Raw genomic sequence first — 18,722 nt, 5'->3', positions numbered from 1 at the left:
TCACTTTTATTAAACATTGCAGTGTGTGATTTACTGAAATATACATTTGCTTAAAACGTTTTGGAGAAAGATGATAGTTCAGCTTTATATTTATTGATTCCTTCAGAAGCAAGCGCTCTGATTAGTTGCCAGCAACATCAGAAAAATAAGGCTGGAGAGTAGGGATACCCTGTCCCCTCAGGCCCAATGGGTGGGACCCAGAGGAACACCCCTGGGGTGAAAAAAATAACAGTTTGTCAAAAAATGCCACGATCCTGCAAGACTCTCACAGGATCAGAAAAAAATGTCCGATGGACCGCATTTAATAAATATAAGCCCCGAGGCACCCACCCCCAGGCCAGTATTCATAAAGGGGAGGGGGCTGCATGCACCCATCGACGAGCCTCTAGAGGCCATGGGGAGCCACCCTCAGTGCCAAAAACATTGTATATTCAGAAACGGGAGGCACGTCCCCCATACCCGAGCTATCAGAAGCCTTGAGGAGCCACCTTGGGGCTGAACTTTGTGGCTGGAGAGGTGGGAAAGTGGAGCCCCCATTCTCAAGTCATCAGAGGCCACAGGGGGCCCACCCCAGAGTCAAATCATAAAACAAATGGAGTGGACACACGGCTTCCTTCCCTGAGCCTGACAGGGGGCCTACATTTTGCAAAATGGGCAGGGGGGGCCACACGGACACCCTACTTGAGCCTCTAAAGTCCCCAGTTCCTAATGTTTTCATCATGGGGAGGGGGTGCGCAGCCTCCCTCCTTGAACCATTAATGACCCCTGGGACCGCACCCACCAGGGCTGGATTAGATGCTATTTCCAGGGAGCCCACCCCTGGGACATAGTGGTTTCCCTGCCCGCAGTGGCACGGGCAGCAAAACCTTTGTTTACTCTCACTTGGTGGGAGGATTTTCAAACCTTCTGCCATGAGGGAGCAAACACCACAACACCAAATCTGCTCCCAGTGGGTGGGAGCTTTGAAAATGCTCCTGCCCGCTTGGATCAGACTTTTGATCTGCTTCCCTGCCCACACTGTTTTGGGCAGGGAAAGAGAACAAAATATTGAGAGAGGCTGCCAGCTTTTGAATGCAACAGCGTGTGAAAAGCAGAACAATTTGTGGGGTCAAGCAAATCATTTGGAAATATGCAGGGTTCACGTTATGAAGTAATTGGAAAAAATAACTTTTCACATTGGAGATATTAATGGCAAGGGCTGCATTTTGTATTGTTATATCGATGAATGCATTGAAAATAATTTTTCCATTACCAATACACAGACTATAAGAACTGTTTAGTGGGCCAAAAATAAAAACAACTTTACTTATTTTAGTTCAAATGTGGGTAGAAATGGCGCACTTAGGTTGAGAAAGCCTGCGGGCAGCCAAAACACGTTCTTATACTATTGGCAAGAGCTGCAAATCAAAAGGATATTTCCTAAGGACTTGAGTGCGGGTTTTCTCTTAAGTGGAGGAAAGTTTGTGCAATATATATATATATAACAGAGAACTCTGGGTAGTTCTCAAGTTTAGGTGAAAAGCAGCTCCAATATAGAGCACTCTGAACACCAATGACACTTTTAATTTGCCCTCCTCAAAAGTCTGCTTTTCTATCAAAGTCTTTAAGCTGTAGGATTAGCACAGTGCCATCCACACCGAGATAGAAAGGGACAAAGTATTTTACCATTTCCACAGAAAAGTCTTTAAGCATAGGATTAGCACAGTGCTATTCATGCTGAGCTGTAAAATGGTCAAAGCCTTTTTCCACTCCAGGCACAGTATTACAGCTTTGGATTGGTAAAATACCATCCAAGCCAACCTGAAATGAATAAAAGCAACCCCTGACACGTTTCGCTCTCATTAGAGCTTTTCAGAGAGGTATACCTTTGTCCAGACCAGTAGCAGTTCCTGGTGGGAGTGCTGCGGGGCGTTGAGCGGGGCAGGGGAGGGGCAGGGTGAGGGTAGTAAACCACGGAATACGGCCGAACGGAGGTAAGTACATAAATAAATCAATAAAACGAATTACATTGCGCAGCCTGCAACGCCAAATGGCGATGCAGCGTACGCAATGTAATTTGCTCGATCTTGTATGCTGTCCTACAACTGCAAGTCACTCATGTGGTTCACGATTTCTGCTGCTGTTTATAGTGCACTTTGCTGATCTCGCCTCATTTGTTCCAGGTTGGGGCCATGGTGTGCCGGCGACGACTGCTGCTTGTTCCTTTTCCCTTGTCGCCTTGGATCTGCGGCCTTGTGTGTTCTTGGGCATGTCTCGTTTCTCCTTGCATCGTCTCCCAGGTGCGCACCTTCTATCCATTCCCAGGCTTCAGCAGGCATGTCAAAGAAGTACGACTCATCTTTCGACACTACTTGCAGGCGTGCAGGAAACAACAGCGAATATTTAAATTCCAATGTGCGGAGTCGTCATTTGATCTCCAGGAAGGAGTGTCTCTGCTTTTGTACTATTGCTGTATAGTCTGGGAATGACATTACTTTGCTTTTTGCGACTTGTATTCCTTGCAGTTTCCTCGCCGCCTGTAGAATAGAGTCTCGATTCTTGTAATTTAGGACTCGGAACAGTAGCGGCCTGGGTCCCGCTCCCGGCGGGAGAGGACGCGCTGGAACCCTGTGTGCCCTTTCTATAGCGAAGTGCTGTGATAATGTTCCTGCTGGGAGCAGAACAAGTAGCCAATTTTTAATGTAGGTGGTGGCATCTCTCGCCTCCTTTTTTTCAGGAAGACCTATGACGTGTACGTTGTTTTGCCTAGATCGACCTTCTGAATCCTCCACTCTGCGTTCAAGCCAGTTCACCTTATCTGATAGCGCTTTCAGCAGTTTTTCGGTTTCTTGGGTGCGAGTTCAGCCATAGATACTTCTAGTGTGTTGGTCCTGTCTGTGAGTTTTCGGTGATCTGCATGGAGGAGGTTCAGATCTAGTGCCACCTTGTCGTTCTTATTCTCTAGTGAGGTTCTCATCAGCTGCGTCCCCAGTTTCTCTACTGCCCCCACCCAGTGCCTAATTTATGAAAGAATAAGTGCTGGCCACAAAGTTTTCCTCAGAAGTCTACAGCTAGCGCTGGCAAATATCTTAGCTGCCTAATGCCATGGCTATCTAGTCTTGATTTCACTTCATGCCTTTTTCATTCACCCCATACATTCTTTCCCTATTTTCCCAACCTTACAAGGTTTTTATTCCTGCTTTGTTCCTTTGTTAATGGGTTTGCTTCTTTCTTTACCTCTTTTCTGCATTTCTCTTTCTTGTTTTGGGTTAAAGTCTAATCATGAAAAATAAGTCCTCGTCCCCAAAAAAACAGTGCCTGTGGGCTCCAACCGAACCACCTGCTAAAATTAAGCACTGCTCCGCTGTGAAATGGCTCAATTGAAAGGAATAGTAAGGGTATGAATGACCGGACATCTGTGACTCAAGGATCTGCTGACATTGCTCTGGACCGGCCCTCTCTCATTTATTCAACCATTGAAATTTGTATGCCTCTTATTTGTGAATTCCCCATCTGAGTAAAATATGAAAATCATTGTATTTCAAATTTTAAATGTGCTTTTGTGTCTCCATATCAGATTGCTATAGCCTTTAGAATAATGGCGTTTAAGTCCATCCTTAGTAAATATGGAAATATGGCTGCTTAGTACCACTAATAATACACATGCTTCAAAGCAAAAGAACAAATATACACCTACGATTAACACTACATTTGTGGAGGAGGAACATTGGAAATGTGCAGCAAAACAACTGAAAATGACCCACTGGTAGATTTTGGGGTGATGAAAAGCAGAGAGATAACCAAAGAAGACAGGACGTTCTTTTTAAATATGGTCCTATACAATGCTATTTTCAAAACTCAGGGGCATATTCACAAGGGAAGGGGCGGAGTGAGGCGTTAGCCTTCCTGGCACTCCGCCACTTCAGAATCGGTCGGGGTCAGGTTAATTATTGGGCAGGGACCAAGGTTTTAGGACTCAGGGCAGAGGGGCTGGGGTGTGAACTTCACCACACATCCGTTTACCAAACAATCCTTTACCACGAAATTGTGTGGTAAAGCCATTCATGGTAAAGGCATGCGTGGCAAAGGAATGCGTTGTTCAGACTCATTCGTTGATGGGCTGCGTGGTAGAGGCACGTGTGGTTTAGTCATGCGTGCCTCTGTCATACAACACATTAACCTTTGTGAAGTGCCTTCCATTGCGCATGGACACATTTCCACATTTTTTATAACTTTTCATCCGCTTGAGCTAAAATCAACATTTCTTTTTTGTTAAAATCTGTAGAATATGCAGCAGTTGGTGGATTATGTGGCAAATGTGACAAATCCATAGTTATGCAAAAGAAACCGTGGCTGCAGACTCGCATAATTCTAGCGATCCTGCTTATTTATCACATACAAATCATCCATACAACATATGTATCATTATTAAAATACCATGTAACATGTATTATTAAAATAACAATATTCATATATAAATCCAGAGGTAACCCAAGGAAAGCCCCAAACAAGTCATCACACATCCCTATTCTGATGAGTATAAAATTCCTGTTATTCAAAAGTATCTTTTCCCTAAATAGTTACTTGACTGCATCACCTTACTACTTTAAAGCATGCCAAGTTATAGTAGTTTACCCGAATACCTTACTTCGCTGCTGACCTGCCATTGGAAGGCGATCTTTCAGCATGTGCCCCTCAGCATGGACCGCGTATGTAACACCTCCGTGTCCTGGATTCTCTTTCACCTTAATTTCTAAAGATTTCCTAGGGACAGTGGATGGGGCACTCTTGCTTACATGCTGTGCTGCAGAAGGGCACGGAAGGCCGCGATAGAACAGCATCTCTTCCTTCCAAGCTAATTCTGTACAAGGTGAAACGGCCTTATGGTTGAAAACAAAGGGGCATATCAACAACAACCGGCGATAATTATCTCTAAGCGCACTTAGCGCTAGGATAATTATCGCCGGCTAGCGTGAATTTTCATCGCTGAGATAGCTTGCTATTAGCAACGCTTATCTCAATAGCGATAAAAATCCTCACGCTAACAGGCTAACGTGAGATTATCGCTGGAAACCCAGCGATAATCTCACGTTACCTTGTTGATAGGGACAGGCAAACTTAGCCATGATATCCTCCTTCCATAGGATATCATGGCTAAGTCTGAAAAATACCAGACGTAAAAAAGCAGCGTTAACCGCGGTTAGCGCTGCTTTTTTTGTCTCTAACAGGGTTAGCGACATTCTTGATAATAGGAGAAATGTCGCTTAGCGACATTTCTCCTATTATTTGACTCTGGAACGCCCCCTTTGCATCTCATTAGAGATGCCAGGGGAAGCGTAGAGTAAAAAGGTGCTAACATGCAAATTTGCATGTTAGCACCCTGTTGTTGATAGGGCGCTAGTTTTATCTCTCCTTTTTTGGCTTTTAAAGCCAAAAAAGCAGAGATAAAGCCCGTGTTGATATGCCCCAAAGTGCCTTCTTTGTCTTGTTGGTATCTCAAAAATAAAGACATGGAAGTCCTGCACACATTTGTTAGCGTTACTATTCAAACTGTTGTCATTTAAAACCCCTGTCTTGCCTCTAAGTCAAATACTCACAAACAATCATAATGTAATAGTGTGGCAATCAGTGCTGGCATACAAACAGGTTTGGCTGATATATAACATAATATGCATTACAAGGAAAGCCCTGTCATACTCCACAGAATATCACATAAAGTATCCTAGTGTAACTCACCTTGATAGAAATTAAAGGGCTTAACCTTTGGTTCAACCCTGTCAGAATTCATTAACAGTTATCAACATTTCACAGCAGGGAAACATTTCCAGTAGCAATTCACAACAGATTTTAATTTGCACCATCCTAATGGGACTCAAATGGTAATTATTATCAGACTGCAACTTGCTTCATCAGCTAAGTCATCATATGCTAATTTCCAGACTTCAGCTGTGTGAAGAAGACAATTAGTACAATTAGAATTGAATTTAAAGTAATTTGGACTGTTATATGTGTGAGCACACACCCACACACCCTACCTTACATGACCTAAGCCCCTCTTTTAGAATACTGGATTAGTCACGCATATTTAAGCCCATTATATTAATATCTTTAGCACGTTTTCTTCTGGTTAAAAGTGCACCATTTAATTTTCTTTCTCCAGACCACGGGCTATTTGTTTTAGCACGTGCAAAAACATCTAGTGTTTGTGTAACTGGCAAACCTAATCAATTTCAAGTGTTGCCCTACTTTTGACAAATGATCTATTAACTCTACATCCTTTTGGTGTTCCTCCCAATCATTACTCAAGCAACAATATCCACCTGGCGACAAAAAAACTCAAAATCATGCTGACAAGTAGCATCCATCCTGATCATGAAGAACAGTCCCATCATTTTTCGGACTATGACAAGGAGTCTGGGCATGCCAGATTCCCATCTCACATCTCTTTTTATGTGATTTGAGCTGCTGCCCTGGCATGGGGTGCTTCTGTATGGCACATTGTAATGTGATGTTAAAAGACCGGCATGTGGATGCTTCTCTGGCATTCGTTGTCATTAGTCTGCCTTTTGAGTGTAGTGCACGTTTTCCCCTCAATTTAACGCATACCAGGTTTATCTCACCTCTAGAGGGGGAGGCCCGGGGGCCAAACGGACAGGTGTGTGGGCTGGCAGCCAAGGGAGAAGATGCAGGGCACCAAGTGCCCCTCCGCTGGTGCAAAAGAATAGCAAATCTGGGCCAGAGGCTCTACAATTAGAGAGAAGGGAGAGTCAGCAGTCAAAAGAAAGCCCACATTGTTGGCGATGTGGATGGTGATAAAACAATCTCTGGTGCAGGTTTACAACCTCACAGTGTTATCAACTAAGGTTGAGAAAACAGGTACTACCACATAATACCAGCTAACTTTTGAGTTTTTCGTAACAATGATGTTAGTGGTGTGAAATATATATAGTCAGTAATTGCTAGAACTGTGAACCTTAGGGTGGTTCCCCCAAAAACATTTTGCTTTCCTTCTCCATTTCTGCTCATCTTGATTTGCTGGCCTTAGGACTCTGTACAATTTACCACTGCTGACCAGTGCTATGGTGAAGGTGCTCGTTCCTTAAAACACAGTAACATTGGCTTATCCCCAGTCAGCATATTTAATTTACTTAGACGTCCATGGTGAAGTGGTTCTACATATACCCAGGGCCTGTAAATTAGATGCTACTAGTGGGCCTCCAGCACTGATTATGCAACCCGCTTAAGTAGCCCCTCTAAACATGTCTTAGGCCTGACATTGCAGCATGTGTGTACAGTTTTTAACTGTCATTTCAACCTGGCAAAATAAACCTTTTGCCAGGCCCTAAAACATTGTTTTAAATATATATACATGTAAGACACTTCTAGGGTAGACTCTGACCAGCCCAGTGGGCAAGGTGGACTGCATTTAATAAATATAGAACATGTACTTTCAAGTTTTACATGTGCTGGTAGTGAAACAGTTTTACATTCATTTTTCACTACTGCAAGACCTAGCTCTCCCTTAGATTAACATTGGAATTACCTTATTACTCTTAATAAGCTGTAACAACCCAATTGGAGAAGGTGAGCAGTTCATGTTTAGTGTCATTGGAATGGTAATAAAAAAAATCATCGATCATGGTAAAGTTGGATTTTAAATTACAATTTTAAAAATTCCCCTTTTAGAAGGTTGTATTAAAGCTGCTGAGTGCACTCCTTCCCTTAAATTCATAAATGATATGCCTCTAAAGTTTTGTTTTTAATTGCGTGCGAGATGATACCGTGATCAATCACAAAAGTCACGGCTCTCTGATAAGTAATCTAAAAAGGTACGTGTCTAACGCGCCCATCAGTCGCACTGCGGCGTGTAGGGTCCGATCCTGACTGTAAACAAGTTAACTTATTTTTCCAAGTTTTCTCCAAGTTGAATCCAAATGGTAAACCAGTATTTTATCCGAAACGAATCCAAACATTAATCCAATCAATTATTATCCCAATGAAGCCAGCATAATGCCACTGTAGTTCTTTACTTCATATAATGTTTCAACTGCCTTCTGTGTGCCCATCCAGGCTTTCACATCGACATGTAAAGGAGAACACTTCATCCTGACTACCCTCACGTAGTTTCACCCAATGCATTTCGCGCCACTTTGGCCCTTCGTCAGGGGTAACTGAAATGACAATAACAAAGACATCTAAATCGTCTTTTCAAAAAGTAAGATGATTCTAACAATATGCGTGCACATGCCTATTCACTCACTCTCTAAGTAAACCCCGTCAAACCCATACTACAACTTCCATACAAAACAAAACCAAAATAGTGTTCCCCTTGCCTACTCCCAACAACTCAACCAAAATAAACATGCAGAGTCCAAACGTAATGCTGTTTTTATGCTGAACTATTATGAAAACCCCTTCCAATCAGTGCCCAAATTACCCCTGAAATTTAAAGAAAAGTTAAAAAAGAAAAAATGAAAAAAATCCAACCCGCATCTCTTTTCCCACTCTGTTTCCCGCTGTTTAACTGCCCCTCCCGTAGTGAAACAAACAGACAAAATATCTTCAAAGCCACGGTTGGCAACAATGTATGCTCATCTGAACTCTCTTTAACTATTGTGAAATCGTATAGCCTCATCTTCACAAGCACCAACTAAACCCTCCCACCTGAGAACCATCAGTTTTATAGCCACTAAAAAGTAATGTAGCCATGACCCCGTGACCCCGTCCCAATTCACAATATCAACCTTAAAGGGATACGGTACATATGAATGTTCACACCCACGTAAAAGAAACCCATTCCACCCGCTAGTGTGCTTACCCAACTTAAGCCCCCCGCACCCTCCCAAACATAATATGACCCATCTGTACAATGCGCAGTCAGAGAATACCAAAAAATGTCTGAGAATTAATACATATTTCTGACAAAGTCAATGGAAAGGCTCGCAAGTGTCAACACAGTTTAAAAGTCAGTTTAAATGCCCTTCATGGTGAACATAGAAATCCATTTCAGTAGTTATCAAACATAACCACTTCAGGTTCCTTGTGAAAGTTCACTGAGCTTTAGAAAGTTGGCATTTTCCTGTCTGAGCCATTTAGTGCCCGCAGCCTGTCTCTGGGTCACATGACTGGGTGTAGCTGACAGTTGGACTTTGTGAATGACTCCTAGGGAACCGCATACAATAGACAGCTTAGGTGTCGGGATGGGCCATCACTGACAGGATGGCAGGGTCAGAGCTGAGCACAGCCCTACTTACACTTGAATAGGCTATGTCCAGCTCACGCACAAATGGCTGTATACCTCCTCTAGTTAGTCTGTAACCAGAGGAGGGAAGGCAGAAAGCCTATGCACTTCAAAGAGAATTTTGAGAATCTTCTCCCACCTTCCAGAGAAATGACACCAGGTATAAATATTGGACCTCAGGCACCACCACTTCAGTACACTTCTGGACCTGTGTATACTCTGCCAGGTAGAAGGACTGCTGCTGAAAGGACTGCTACTCCTCTGGACTGCTGCTAGACTGCTTCTCTGAAGGACTACTGCCCTGCTCGGCTGGCCTGTTGCCCTCTTGCCTGTGTGAGAAGGACTGGACCTGCATCTGTTGAACTCAGAACCCCATAGTGACTCCAAGGGCTAGTTGGATAGTCTCCTGATTTGAGACTCAGGAACACAAAGGCTCCAAAAACCATGAACCCAGCACCTGAGCTCTACCATCTGTGAGGCTACCCTGCCATGTGGTGCCACCCCAGTCCTGGACCTTTGGAAGTGGGCCTAAAGTACTCTACCAGTCCCTGTGGATCAAGCGGTACAGACGAATCTCCTCTGTCGCGCAGCGAATCACTGCTGCTGCACGGAACAGACTCGTCACACAGACCCACATTGCTTTAGCAGCCTGTGGGCTCTTCAGAATCGCCACTGCGTGATGCATCTTCAGCGCAGGCTCTTCCATTCCTCGTCGACGGCAGCCTCAAAGATGACAACGGACTCCATATTGCAGCTCCATGCAACCAGCCCATTGTACTGACTGCACAATGAATCCTTGATGATGGACTTCCCATCACAAGCCCTCGTTGATGGGATCCTCGATGACATCGCAGGCCCTTGCATCGCAGCATCACCGCACCTCTGAACAGACGCATCGCCTCGGCTGTGCAACACTTTTTCAATGTGGATCCTCGCAAGGCTAACCAAACCAGGATTCAAGGTACTTTGTTCAGTGGGCCAAACTGGGTCCCTGTAGCCAGTCTGCACTCCATTGCAGTTGGTATGAACTTGTGACTTTGTCCCCATTTGACGCAACCAGATATCCACAGTTTTGCGCTTTTTGGCACTATTTTTACTGAAATATTTAAACCTGAATATCTCTGGATTTACTGATTGGATTTTTGCTTTTTTTTGGTCTTGTTAGATTTGTCAAAAATTACTCTATTACTCTAAACTGGTGTGGGATCCATTTGTGGTGTGTTGTCACTGTGTTACTGTTTGACGTGTTGCACAAATACATTACATATTGCCTCTGAGTTAAGCCTGACTGCTCTGTGCCAAACTGAAACGAACTGTGGGTGCTGCTTGAGAAGGGTTTCAACCCACTTCACCAGTAACCCAATTTCTTTCAATAATAGAATGAACTAGGAAACATCTCTGAAATATATTATCCTGTCAGATGTATTGTCACATGTTAATTAAAAAACAGAACTTCTTCTACTGCTTCTTACAAATCTTACCAGCTTGCCAACTCTAATCAGTTATGTGGTGGTTATGTGGTGCTGAGGTCGTCAAAACTCCTGGTTCCTCAACTGTCAGATTTATTCTTAAAGTTTATGGGGACCGTTATCTCATGTTCAGACTTAATTCAAGCACCTTCCTACTACAAATAGCAGCTACAAATATTTCTTCAAGTGTTGGGCAGCACTCACTACTAGGTTAAGGTGTCACTCTGTTGAGATGTATTTTAATATTAACCATATGGTCCTCTTCACAGGTGAAACTTTGAAATTTTGTGACAGAACTATGGCCCGGGATGTGATCGTGTTCGACTTTTCTCTTATCAGAGAATTATGGGAAACGCGAGTCAAAAAATACAGAGCACGACGAAAAAAAGAAGCTCAAAGAGTGGAGCAAAGTGCCTTGCAAAAGTAAGAATTTTGCATGCTTTTGTTTAAAAAGACTGATTTATCTGATACAGATTTCCTAAAGGATGGAAGAAGGGAGGAAGAAAGCAAGAGAGCTCTGGCTGAGTAGATGAGTTGTTTGCGTTCTTCCTGCCAACCATCTTCTGCATTATACATTAAGAAAGTTAAGACCCCTCATGTACACCCTACAATTATCCAATGTAATTATCAATTAAAAAAGAAAAGCGACATGTAACATTCCACACTCTTCTTTTGATTTGATTTTCTTTTCAATTAAATTAATTTACTGCAGCATTTTTAACAGTACAGAATACTAATAGTTCATTTCTATAGAAATTCTTGAAATTAGGACGGGTAATCAACCAATATACGCACCTAACGGTGTCAACTGCAGTTAACGTAATGCCCAATAAACAGCAACAGATAATGTTCAGTAATAGACAAAGACAAAACCAGAAGCTCAAGTAGCATACCCTGTCTCCAGCTAACATCAGTGACAGAAGGATTAAGCAAATATGCTCAAAGTGGTCCCCATGGTTACATAAGCTCAGAGATTTTGGTAAAAGGCTACTGAAACAGCTTCAGTATTATTGTAATTGGCCAGATGTCTCTACGAGCATCAGCAAGAGGGTAAGGACTCCCCTAACTATCCATCTATGATACAAGAATGTGGCCAACCTCACATACTCAGCTGATTTAACCACACCCACAATCACTCTGGGCAAGCAACCCCTTGGCATGGGATGTAGAGTATGCGTATATGCATGCACTGGGATGTTTGTAGTATGAATTTACCTACTGAGAAGTAAAGCTGGCGGACAGTGCGGTTGATATTTAGACGGCATAATTTCTTTAAAAAGCATATAGGCACTGAAAAAAAGACAGTTAAATTGAGGTTATGGTTAGGATTGGTTATACAGCCTTACAATGTGCCACGCGGAGAGTTGCATTCCATGGAGTGGCATGGAGTAGAGTGGATTGGTGCAGAGTGCATTGGCGTAGAGAGTTACAGAGTATAGTGGCTAAGAGTGCAGTGGCTAAGAGTGCAATGGATTGTCTTTAAAGAACCTCTAAAATGGATGTAAAGGAAACACATATAAAGTGCAGAAATAGTTAGGAATTGAAACCACAAAAATCACTAAAATTCACCAGTTTATGGTTAGCACTGCGACCCATAACTCGCACGACAGCAATGCAAACCAGAACATGAACACTAAATGCAATGTTCACGATCTCAGCCTTTATGTACGGGATGCAATGACAAATTTCATAAATTTGCTTTAAGATGAGATTACCTTTCACATTACCATTAGCACTATCAATGAGGCAACTATGAATACAATTGTATTTATTGGTTTGAGTATAGTTAGTGCATTGTGCTTATAAATGTGTTTTTTTATTAGTATAAACAGTGTGAAGTCATAAGCACTGCATTTGGTGTGTGAGGCATGGTTTGAATAGCTGTTGGGCGAGTTATGGTTTGAAGACCTAACCATAATTTGGAAATCTCCATGGGGCATATCAACAACAACCGGCGATAATTATCTCTAAGCGCACTTAGCGCTAGGATAATTATCGCCGGCTAGCGTGAATTTTTATCGCTGAGATAGCGTGCTATTAGCAACGCTTATCTCAATAGCGCTAAAAATTCTCACGCTAACAGGCTAACGTGAATTTATCGCTGGAAACCCAGAGATAATCTCACGTTACCTTGTTGATAGGGACAGGCAAACTTAGCCATGATATCCTCCTTCCATAGGATATCATGGCTAAGTCAGAAAAATACCAGACGTAAAAAAACAGCGTTAACCGCGGTTAGCGCTGCTTTTTTTGTCTCTAACAGGGTTAGCGACATTCTTGATAATAGGAGAAATGTCGCTTAGCGACATTTCTCCTATTATTTTACTCTGGAACGCCCCCTTAAGGGGAAGCGTAGAGTAAAAGGGTGCTAACATGCAAATTTGCATGTTAGCACCCTGTTGCTGATAGGGCGCTAGTTTTATCTCTCCTTTTTTGTCTTTTAAAGCCAAAAAAGCAGAGATAAAGCCCTTGTTGATATGCCCCCATGTTTTTTCAAATGTAATTTGTAACCATAACTGTACTTTAACTATAGCTTTTAAAATGAAATTTAGAGTTTGTATTTAACACATGTTAAGATATTGTAAACAATTCTAACTAATGCTTCACTTAGGTTAACACAGAGAGCAGGAGTAAAAGATTTTAGAGGTGCAAGGCAGAACTCTTCATTTCTGATGCTGTAAAAAATGGAAATTGAACCACTTCTACTCTCTCTATGCCTCCAAGACGCCCTCACCAAAATGCTTTGGCCCTCAGTCATGGGATCCAAGGTACCAGACAAGGCTAATAAATGATCACTGTGGGCAACCAAATGCTATGCCTGGTGATCTTCAGTTGACATCCACAGCACCTAAATGGCATTGACTGAAATCAAGGACATTATTTATAATAATTAGAGGGACATGATGTTAGGTAGGTATGTGTGCAAAGAATAAACCATTAAATCAGTCACTCATTAAATTCCAATATCTTTTCCATTCTAGCAAATGTGTTTATCTGTCCCAGTGTGTTAGGTGTGGACATCCCTATAGCCCAGTCTTCAATCTTAGGTTTACCGGGGACTAATTTTTGCACTAAGTTGTCGTTTTGGATGTTATTAGGCTTCCCTTTTCTTTGTCAAAAATATCGTTATTAGTGAATTTGGCGCTAGTTACATGGGTAAGTAACAAGAGTTGTTTTCCTGACTGTGGTTAGCACCTTTGATTAGAAATAAACTCAATTATAAAATGTAATACGTTCTTAATTTTTTCATAATGTGGTAAAATGCATGTATATTTGGAGTTATGCTTCGTGCTTTTACAGCATTGTTCAGTGTGGGATGTATGTCACGTGTACATTTTTTATCGAGCCTGACCAAGCCTACATGTGTATTGATTGTTGGAGTTGAAAGTCAAGCTTACCATTATTAGGGCACTTATTCCCCTTCCCTCTTGTACTATGTTGATCATCTTTACATTTCTCAGGTATGTTTCTTAGAGGGTGCGTCTGAGAGTCTTAATATTTAATGCTGTTATTACTCGGCTGAATGAAGAGATGAGTTATTCTGTAACTAGGAATTGTGACTGGGTAAACACGATCACTGTAATTGAACCTGTAGCAGTCCTGTTTATTATTTTGAGCTTTCTGGCAGTGGAGCTATTTATAGCCTTAATGGTGTTTTAAAAAAAACCCTGGCAATGCAGGAGCAGGGGAGTAGGTGAAAGAGTAGTGCTTTATATGTGATCTCACTCCAGCAAACAAACACTGGCAAAGCCAATGGGTCTCACCTATGCAAGAGCTATTGGTTTTGCCGATGTGTTTCAGCTATGTTGTACACCACAGTGGCTGCTGTTCAGCATGGCTAAAAGTTAGTGGCATAGGAGAGAGTGGTGTGGAGTGTCTTAGATTGGAATGACGCAGAATGGAGTAGAGTGTTTTAGAGTGGAGTGGCATAAAGGGCCATGTATTGAAGTGGCAAAGAGTGGAGCCACGTAGATTGGCGTACAGAGGAGTGGCGTTGAGTAGAGTGGAATGGTGTAGAATGCATTGGAGCTGAGTGTTGCAGGTTAGAGTGGCATGGAGTACAATGCAGCGTCATTGAATGCAGTTGTGTAGATTACAGTGTAGCATAGTAGAGTGCAGTGGCATAGAGTGCAGTGTTAAAGAGTAGAGTGGTGCAGAGCGGAGTGAAGTTGCATAGAGGACAGTGGCATAGAGTGCAGTAGTGATGAGTAGAGTGGTATAGAGTGAGGTGGCATAGAGTGGTGCAGAGTAGAGTGGCAAAGAATGGTGCAGAGTAGAGAGCATAGAGTGATGCGTAGAGTATAGTGCTGTAGAGTGCAGTGTCATAGAGTGCAGTGGCTTAGAGTGGAGTGCCGCAGAGTGCTGTGAGTGGAATGAAGTGATGCATAGTATAATGGCATAGAGTGTAGTGGTGCAGAGTACATTGCTATAGAATGCAGCAGTGCAGAGTAGAATGTCGTAGAGTGCAGTGTTGCAGTGTACAGTGTCATGGAGTACAGTGGTGTAGAGTGTCTTAGAGTGTCTTAGAGTGCATTGGCATAGAGTACAGTGGCATAGAGTAGCATAGTTTAGAGTAGAGAGCAGTGGCGCAGTGCAGTTAGGTAAAGTGCAGTGGCGTAAAGTGCAGTGGTGTGGACTGCAGTGGCATAGAGTAGAAATTAGAAGCATAGACTTCAGTGGTTTAGAGTACAGTGGAAAAGAGTGCACTGGTGCAGAGTAGAGTACAGTGGTGTAGAGTAGAGTGGCATAGGGAGTGGTTGCATAGAGTGGTGCAGAGCAGAGTGGTGTACAGTGCAGTGGCATAGAGTGGTGTAGAGTATAGTGGCATAGTGTGGAGTGGCGAGTGCAGTGGCATAGAGTGGAAAGCTACAGAGTGCAGTAGTGCAGAGTAGAGTGCAGTGGGTGAAGTGGTGTGGAGTTCAGTTGCATAGAGTGCATTGGAGTAGAGTGCAGTGGTTTAGTGTAAAGTGGTATAGCATGCAGTGGCATAGATTGGAGTAGCATAGAATAGATTACTTCAGAGTTGAGTGTAGTGGTGTAGGATGGAGTGCTGCAGGGTAGAGTGCAGTGGCGTAAAGTAGAGCAGTTATAGTGTAATGGTGTAGAGAAAAGTGGTGTAGAGTGTAGTGGCATAGAGTGCAGTGGCATACAGATTAGAGTGGCGAACAGTGAATTGGCACAGTATTAAGTGGCATAGAGTGCTGTGTTGGAGAGTGGCATAGAGTGGAGTGGTGTAGAAATTATGGAGTTGTGCAGAGTAGAGTGAAACAGACTAGTCTGGAGTGGTTTAGAGCACAGTGGCGAATAATGCAATGGTGTAGAGTGAAGTGGTGTAGAGTGCAGTGGCGTAGAGTGGAGTGTACAGACTAGTGTTGTGTAGTTTCTAGGACCCCCCAGGACCTGCGCGTTTTGGATGAACTAAACTGAGGGCTTGGTGGGCAGACAGACTCTGGACAACCCCACAGAATGAGTCAGCTGTTAAATCAGCTAGCTCTATGGTGCCACCACCATTCCCCTGTATTCTACAGTGGTGTGTGTAGTTTCTTGCAACCACTAAACATGACTACCCCAGTTCCTCAGGTATCGTGGAAACAATACTGTGTCTTTCACTCAGTCACTCATGCTTGCTTTTCTCAGAATATATAGAATGACGATTGGAACAGTTTCAATAATTATTTGTTGGTCAAGCGTCAGTCTAGTATGATACATGTTAGCTGCAGCAATCAAAAGACAGGAGCAGACCCATGTGATTGCTAGTACCAGTATCATAAATAGCAGATACATTTCTACAATAGTGGTAATAAGATGAATACGAGCATATTATATAAAACAATAGCAATGGCGTACTCCTACGATGCGTAGCCTAAGTGTGCCTAACCTAGATATGTAGGTGACTCATGTGAATGTAAATGTCAGGATAGACCCTAATGGAGCCAAGAAACCCCCGGGGAAGTGCTAACCCCTCATCTGATGGTTCTGAATGAAGGACCCTGTCTCTGCATCGAGGATGACACCCCGCAAGGGAGGTCATGTCTCTGCTTGTCGAAGGATCAGCCTGCAGAATCTCGGTACAGCCCGGAAGGAATTCTCCTCTGCTTTTGTAAGGGGAAGTAAGGGTCTTTTATACTAAAGTGGTCAGTCCAGGCTTTTTCCAGAATCGATATGTTTTTAAAACATTTGCTAATCTTCTGCTAATCCTTTTCTATACAAACATGATCATGCACAGTTGGCCGTTGGTCATGGAAGACAAAAAGTGGTGATCCTTATACAGCATAAATCTACCATGCCTGGGGACATGTTTATGTAGGCCAGGTACAGGGATTAAGATATGGTAGCAAGAGCCTGATGTCAGAGAGACAGATGTAAGCTACTGGGTAAAAGGTCACCTGTGTAAGACCGTTATGTCGTGTGAATGGTACAAAATGTATGTAATTGGTATGACCATGATGGGACTAACCTGAAGGACATGACACTAGAGCAGAGTGTAGTGGTGTAATGTGGAGTGGTGCAGAGTAGAATGCAGTGGCATGGAGTGGTGCAGAGTAGAGTGGAGTGGCATAGAGTAGAGTTGGTTTAACAATGCCAATACAGAGAACATACGTTCAATTGAAATGAACATCACATTTTCACAGATATACAGATTTACTAATAAAACTATACTGTACACAAACAATAATGTGTGGGAATAGCATAACCTAGTGTATTGATTGTTTTTTTAGTATTTGTTTCCAACACACTTCAAGAATTAACATGAATGTGCTTCATTCCATGGACCTCTGTCCTGGCGGTGGCTGTCTGGTGGCTGTGGGCCGTCCTCCATATTGGGCATTTTGGCTTTACGAAGACTGCGGCTGGACTGCCGGCACTGTCAGCGCACCGCTGACCGCTGGGGTCACAGGCGAGGGAAGGCAGCTTCCATTAGGTGGTACAGAGTCGCAACACTGCCGTCCGTATTACAAGTTGACTTCCTGGTGAGCCGACTGCGGCAGTCAGACCACCGCATAAAAGTTGGCAGTAATGAAGGATTTGGGGTGCATACTCACCCCTTTCCAGTTCTTCCCAGCAGATTTTGAGGTGGATCCCTTTCCCCAGATCCCCCTGCAGAGGATGGTTCAATCTTTCTTTATTGTTTGATTACTTAAAATCTTACAGAAGAGCATCTTCACCCCGAGGAATACAACCCCAACTTCGGCGAAATGCAGGTAGTTTTTTTGGTACCATGTATCCTTTACAGGGACTGCCCACATATGTGTTGGATTGCGGCAATGTATAGGTCATATTTTTCCACATATATCATGAATATGTGCGCATTCAAATGCAGTCGGAATGTACACACAGGCATCGATATATATGGAAATACATTGCCCACCGTCGCAATATCACCACAGCCACACCGCCACCCCCTCAGGAAACTCATAATAGGGCAATCCGAAGGCCACAGGTGCAGCGGTCTCCTAGCAGTCATGTAAGCGGTCCTTTGACAGTCAGACCGCTGAACTCTTAATAAGGCCCTTACTGTTCTGTAGCTTCAGATCTTCCTCTATAGCCACGTAATCAAAAATAATAATCCACCAAAATTAGTAAAAATATTGTCCAAAAAGCAAAATACAAAAATAAAAGGAATCGAATAGTAATCCGTTGAAGCAATCCAAAGTATCTAGGAGCAATAACAAACTGGAAAAGTGTTTGAAAAAAAGAAATGCTCCAGGAAAGCCGAAACAACGGAAATCATAGTAAAAAGCTTTGGTTTTTATAAACCAGAAGTCATATCCTTTTTAAAATTGGAAAATCCCAATGCCATAGGGCACGTCCGTAGACAAAAACATAAATAGTAAACGAGAAAACCCACTGGCAAAATACATTACATTCCCAAAAATACATATACATCACAATTAATCATCAAAATATAAGTAACATAGAACAGTTTAACATAAGATAATGATACATTACTGAAACAGTGAACAAAAAGTCCAAACTACAAAAAAGTGAAAAACTGTTATTAATACAACTAAACATACATAAAACTCACGAAC

The 18,722-nt window shown here is 42.8% G+C and overlaps 1 protein-coding gene across 2 annotated transcripts in view; it reads left to right on the top strand.

Annotated features, from left to right (window-relative positions):
- The window catches only part of LRRC2 (leucine rich repeat containing 2), a 1,026,438-nt gene that overhangs the window by 229,818 nt on the left and 777,898 nt on the right, over positions 1-18,722 (top strand). The window contains exons 2-3 of one of the 2 annotated variants that reach the window (XM_085632844.1): positions 2,163-2,279; positions 10,959-11,112. In XM_085632844.1, the coding sequence (XP_085488970.1) occupies positions 2,163-2,279; positions 10,959-11,112 (271 nt within the window). The remainder of the gene's footprint in view (positions 1-2,162; positions 2,280-10,958; positions 11,113-18,722) is intronic. The other variant, XM_085632846.1, reaches the window with a different exon arrangement.

The sequence above is a fragment of the Triturus cristatus genome, chromosome 2_1 (assembly GCF_964204655.1).
Source record: "Triturus cristatus chromosome 2_1, aTriCri1.1, whole genome shotgun sequence".
Lineage (NCBI taxonomy): Eukaryota > Metazoa > Chordata > Amphibia > Caudata > Salamandridae > Triturus > Triturus cristatus.
Note: the sequence above shows the minus strand (reverse complement) of the source record. Positions and strands in the feature narration are given on the sequence as shown.